Below are 6,000 nucleotides of genomic sequence, written 5' to 3'. Positions count from 1 at the left end.
TCCCTCCTTCCTTCCATCCCTCCACTCCTCCTCCAGCCCTCCCTCTCTCCATCCTTCTACTCCTCCTCCGGGCCTCCCTCCATCCATCCCTCCACTCCTCCTCCGAGCCTTCCTCCCCATCCCTCCCTCCTTCCTCCCCATCCCTCCCTCCACTCCTCCCTCCCCATCCCTCCCTCTCCCCCCGCGCCTCCCCCCGCCCCTTCCCCTCCCCTCGCTTGGCTCCGGGGCTCCTCCAGCTCCAACTTCTCGGGCTCTGCCCCCTCCCGCCCCCCTCCTCCCTCCTTCCCTCCCTCTCCCCTTCCATCCCTCCCTCCGCAGATGCCGCTTCCCCGGCGGCCGGGACGGCGGCCCCCGGCACCTGCCCGGTGCTGATCCCGGGGGTGTCCGGGGGTCCCCCTGAGCCCCCCGGTGATGTTCTCGGTGCAGGAGGCGCTGCCCCGCGGCGGGGTCCCCATGAAGGAGGAGCCGCTGAGCGCGGGGCTCCCCGCCGGCCGCTGGCTGCAGGGGGGCACCGGCATCCTGGACGCCAGCACGGCGGCGCAGAGGTAAGGGACAGCCTGGGGACAGCTTGGGGACAGTTTTGGGGCAGCCTGGGGACAGTTTTTGGGGCAGTTTTGGGGCAGCCCGGCGGCTCCGGGGGCTGCGGGATGGACGCAAGCCGAGCTCCGCGGGCATCCCGGGGTCCACGGGAATCGGGAATTCCAAGGGCTGTGGGCATTCCAGGGGTACTCCAGGGGCAGTGGGCATCGCGGTTTTCATGGGCATCCCGGGATCGCGGTTTTCATGGGCATCCCGGGGGTCTGAGCATTCCAGGGCTCTGGGCATCCTGAGCTCCTCGGGTGTCCCAGCTTCCATGGGCGTTCCAGGGGCTATGGGCATCCCGGTTTTCATGGGCATCCCGGTTTTCATGGGCATCCCGGTGTTTCTGGGCATTCCAGGGCTTTGGGCATCCTGAGCTCCTCGGGTTTCCCAGCTTCCGTGGGCGTTCCATGGGTGTGGGTATCCCAGGGCTGTGGGTGTGCCAGGCTCTGTGGGCATCCCAAATTTCCACGGGCATCCCGGGCTCTGCTGGTATCCCAAATTCCAGGGCATCCTGGGCTCTGGGAGTGTCCTGGGATCCATGGGAATGGGAATTCCAGGTCCTGTGGGCATCCTGGGCATCAGCTGTGGGCATTCCAAGATATTCCAGGGGCTGTGAGAATCCTGGGCTTTGGGAGTGTCCTGGGATCCATGGGAATAGGAATTCCAGGTCCTGTGGGCATCCTGGGCATCTGCTGTGGGCATTTCAGGGTATTCCATGCCCCATGGGCATCCTGGGCACCGTGGGCATGCCTGGTTCCATGGGCATTCCAGTGTCCTGGGTCTCACAGGCATCCCAGGGTGTGCCCCCTCATTTCTCCTGGCATTCCTTGGGCCTCTGCATCCCCAATCCCGGTGCCCTGGGCATCCTGGGTTTCAGGTGCCAGGGGTTTGTGCCAACGGGAATGGGGTCTGTGCCCATCCATGCCTTTTCCTGGGAATTCGAATCCCATTCCCTGCCCTTTTGGGGGGCTCACATCCCATTCCCTGCCTCTTCCGGGGGGTTCAATTCCCATTCCTGCCTTTTCCAGGGAACTCAAATCCCATTCCTTGCCCTCCTGGTGGATCAAATCCCATCCCTGCCCTTTTGGGGGTTCAAATCCCATTCTGTGCCTTACTGGGAACTCAAATCCCATTCCTGCCTTTTCTGGGGGGCTCAAATCCCATTCCTGCCTTTTCTGGGGGGCTCAAATCCCATTCCTGCTTTTTCTGGGGGGCTCAAATCCCATTCCTGCCCTCCTGGGAAGTCAGATCCCATTCCCTGCCCTTTTGAGGCTCAAATCCCATTCCTGCCTTTCCAGGGAACTCAAATCCCATTCCTGCCTTTTCTAAGGGGCTCAAATCTCATTCCTGCCTTTCCAGGGAACTCAAATCCCATTCCTGCCTTTTCTGTGGGACTCAGATCCCATTCCTGCCTTTTCCAGGGGGCTTAGAATCCATTCCCTGTCCTTTTGGGGGGCTCAAATTCCCATTCCTGCCTTTCCCAGGGGACTCAAATCCCAATCCCTGCCCTTTTGGGCGGCTGAAATCCCATTCCTGCCCTCCTGGCAAGTCAGATCCCATTCCCTGCCTTTTCCTGGGAACTCAAATCCCATTCCTGCCTTTTCCAGGGGGCTCAAATCCCATTCCCTGACCCTTTTGGGTGCTCAAATCCCATTCCTGCCCTCCTGGGAACTCAAATCCCATTCCTGCCCTCCTGGGAACTCAAATCCCATTCCTGCCCTCCTGGGAACTCAAATCCCATTCTTTCCCCTTTTTGGGGGTTCAAATCCCATTCCCTGCCCTCCCTCAGTGTCCCCTCTCCCCTGTCCCTCTCTCCCTCAGTGCCACCCCTGTCCCCTGTCCTGCTGTCCCCTCTGCTGGCTTTGGGGTGTCCCTAAGGGGTCATGGTGGCCCCCCGGGGTCCCCCCAAAACTTTGGGATGCTGGAAAACCTCAGGGAATCCCCCAGACCCCAAAGGGACCCCAAAGTGCAGCCACCCCCAGGGGGTGACAATGTGATACAGCTGAGGGACAGCAGTGCCAGGTCCCGTGTCCCCAAAACCTCCCTGGGACAGAGGGACACACCCGGGGCTGGCAGTGGTGACAGGGACGTGTCACCGAGCGGGCAGTGCCACCCTGGTGGCAGCTGGGCGTGCGCCACCGTGCTGGCAGTGCCACGCGTGGGGACACTGTCTGAGGGGAGGTGTCACCCTCACCCCACAAACATCAGTGTCCCCATGGCCACCGCAGTGTCCCCAAGGGGGTGGCACCGACTTCCTGCTCCGTGGGGTGGCACCGGGACCCTCTAAACCTCCTGTCCCGCAGTGTCCCCAAAGGTTTGGCACCGTGTCCGGGGTGTCCCCGCTGCGGGGTCCCCAGAGCCCCCCCGGAGCCGCTTTGGGGCCGGCGCCGCTTTCCTGGAAGCGCCGGGGCCGCGGCTGCTTGGAAATGCTTGATTGCCTTTAATAATTAATTAACGCGGCGGGCGGGGCCGGCAGCGCGGGGGGGACACGGCGGGGGACAGCGGCGACAGCCAGAGCCACCCCCGCTGTCACCGCGGCCCTTTGGGGGAATCTGTGGGGCTGGGAGGAGCCGCGGGCGCCGCTGTCCCGTTGTAGGGAGGGGACAGTGAGGGGATAGAGGTGTCCCCGAGGGGCTGGGACACTGAGGGCGAAGCCACCAGCGCGGGGAGAGGACAAGGGACGCGCCGCGGTGTCCACGGCAGGTGTGGGGACATGATGTGACCCATTTGGGGCGGCCGTGCGCAGGTATTGTCACCTCGCCAGGTGCGGCCCCGCGAGTGAGCCTGGGGACACTTTGAGACCCCGTGGGTGACCCTGGGGACACTTTGGGACCCTGCGAGTGACCCTGGGGACACTTTGGAACAGCTGAAGGAGCTGTCCTCGGGAAATGTCCCCAGAGTGTCACCAAGGGGCTGGGTTGGTGCGTGGCTGTGGCAGGGGTGACGCTGGGGACCCTCTCTGCTGCCACCGAGGGGACACCGAGGGGACAGGGCCACCAGCGGGGTGGGGACACGGTGACAGTGACAGGGACTGTGCTGGAGCCATCGTCCCTGATGTGGCTCTGCTGTCACCGAGCTGTCATCACGGGTGTCGGGGCAGGGACAGCAGCGGTGACAGCGGCGAGCCCAGAGGTGGCACTGAGGGGTGGCTTGGGCAGGGAGGGCTCAGGAATGTCCCCTCTGTCCCCTTCTGTCCCTCGTGTCCCCGATGCCAGGGGCAGGGTGTCCCCAAGTCTGTCCCCTGCCCTGGACAGGGAGGGGGTGCTGGGTGTCACCCTTGTGGGGTGCTGGGGACGGGCTGGTGGCCTTGTGGACAGACTGGTGGCCCTGGGGACGGGGTCCTGTTGGCCTTGGGGACAGGCTGGTGGCCTTGGGGACAGGGTCCTGGGGGTCTTGAGGAGAGGCTGGTCGACTTGAGGACAAGCTGGTGGCCTTGGGGATGGGGTCCTGGTGGCCTGGGGACGAGCTGGTGGCCTTAGGGACAGGGTTCTTGTAGCCTTGGGGACAGACTGGTGGCCCTGGGACAGACTGGTGTCTTGGGGACAGGCTGGTGGCCCTGGGGACAGAGTGCTGTAAGTTTTGGGGGGTCCCAGGCCAGGGTGCTGGGGGTCCCAAGGACTGGATTTTAGGGTTTTGGGATTTTGGAGTTTTGGGATTTTGGAGATTTGGGATTCTGGGAAGGGGCGGTGGGAGTCCCATGGAGAAGGGTCTGGGGGTCCCGGTGCTGTTTTGGGGTGTCCCAATATTGGGGTGCTGGGAGTCCCCAGGATGGGGCGCTGGTGTCCCATGGAGGAGATTTTGGGGAGTCCCCAGGATGGGGTTTAGGGGGTCCCCAGGATGGGGTGTTGGGGTTCTGGTGTCCCATGGAGGGGTTTTGGGGGTCCCAGTGCTGAATTTCCGAGTGTCCTGGAAATGGGGCGCTGGGCGTGCTGTGTCCCATGGAGGAGGTTTTGGGGTTCCTGGTAATGGGGTCCTGGGGGTCCCTGGTGCTGGGGTACCCCAGGATTTGGGTTCTTGGGGATGGGAATCCTGGTCATGGGGTTTGGGGTTCCTGGTAATGGGGTGCTTGGGGGTGTTGGTGTCCCATGGAGGAGGTTTTGGGGTTCCTGGTGCTGGGGGTCCTGGTAGTGGGGGTCCCCAGGATTTGGGTTATCAGGGATGGGGATCCCCAGGATGGGGCGCTGGGGGTGCTGGTGTCCCATGGAGGAGGTTTTGGGGTTCCTGGGAATGGCGTTTTGGGCGTCCCCCGGGATGGGGGACTGGGGATCCCAGTCCTGGTAATGGGATGCTGGGGGTCCCTGGGGCGGAGTTTCCAGGTGTCCTCATGTTGGGGTGCTGGGGGTCCCCAGGATTTGGGTTATCAGGGATGGGGATCCCCAGGATGGGGAGCTGGGGGTGCTGGTGTCCCATGGAGGAGGTTCTGGGGTTCCCGGTGCTGGGGTCCCAGAATTTGGGATCTCGGGGATGGGGATCCTGGAGATGGAGTGCTGGGGGTCCCCGGGATGGGGCACTGAGGGTCCCAGTCCTGGGGGCCCCCAGATGGGGTTTTGGGGGTTCCCAGTGCTGGGCATCCCCAGGATGGGGAGTTGGGGGTGTGGGTGTCCCTTGGAGGAGGTTTTGGGGTTCCTGGTACTGGGGGTCCCCGGGATGGGGTGCTGGGGGTCCCCGGTAGTGGAGGTCCCCAGAATTGGGGTTCTTGGGGATGGGAATGCTGGTAATGGGGTGCTGGGGGTGTTGGTGTCCCGTGGAGGAGGTTTTGGGGTTCCTGTACCGGGGGTCCCAGAATTTGGGTTCTCAGAATGGGGATCCTGGAGATGGGGCACTGAGGGTCCCCTGGATGGGGTTTGGGGTTCCCAGGATGGGGAGCTGGGGGTGCCGGTGTCCCTTGGAGGAGGTTTTGGGGTTCCTGGGAATGGGGTGCTGGGAGCCCTCGGGATGGGGGACTGGGGATCCCAGTCCTGGTAATGGGGTGCTGGGGGTCCCTGGGGTGGGTCCTGAGGGTCCCAGTGCTGGGGGTCCCCAGGTCTGAGGTTCCTGGGATGGGGTGCTGCAGGTCCCAGTCCTGAGGGTCCCCCAGACGGGGTTTTGGGGGTTCCCGGTGCTGGGGGTCCCAGGACTGGGGTTCTTGAGGATGGGGATCCCGGGGATGGGGTGCTGGGGGGTCCCCGAGAGGGGGTGCTGGGGATTCCAGTCCTGGGGGACCCCCCGACGCGGTTTGGGGGTTCTGGTGCCTGGGATCCCCAGAACTGGGGTTCATGGGGATGGGGATCCCCAGGACTGCGTTTTTGGAGTTGGGGGTTCCCAGGACTGAGGTTCTCGGGGTTTGGAGGTTCTGGTGCTGGGGGTCCCCGGGATGAGGCACTGAGGGTCCCAGTCCTGGGGATCCCCGGACGTGGTTTGGGGGTTCCGGTGCTGGGG

The 6,000-nt window shown here is 64.0% G+C and overlaps 1 protein-coding gene across 5 annotated transcripts in view; it reads left to right on the top strand.

The window, feature by feature from the left end:
• The first annotated feature begins 324 nt into the window (after positions 1-324).
• LOC134418851 (transcription factor COE4-like) overlaps positions 325-6,000 on the top strand; it is a 29,262-nt gene continuing 23,586 nt past the window's right edge. For 3 of the 5 annotated variants that reach the window (XR_010027870.1, XM_063157806.1, XM_063157810.1), the window contains exon 1: positions 326-545. Coding sequence is in view for 4 of the 5 variants with exons in the window: in XM_063157806.1 (XP_063013876.1) it covers positions 412-545 (134 nt within the window). In the remaining variant the exon portion in view is untranslated. Of the gene's footprint in view, positions 546-6,000 lie in introns of all 5 variants that reach the window. The other 2 variants (XM_063157808.1, XM_063157809.1) reach the window with 2 other exon arrangements.

Source organism: Melospiza melodia, chromosome 5 (genome assembly GCF_035770615.1).
Source record: "Melospiza melodia melodia isolate bMelMel2 chromosome 5, bMelMel2.pri, whole genome shotgun sequence".
Taxonomy (NCBI): Eukaryota; Metazoa; Chordata; class Aves; order Passeriformes; family Passerellidae; genus Melospiza; species Melospiza melodia.
Note: the sequence above shows the minus strand (reverse complement) of the source record. Positions and strands in the feature narration are given on the sequence as shown.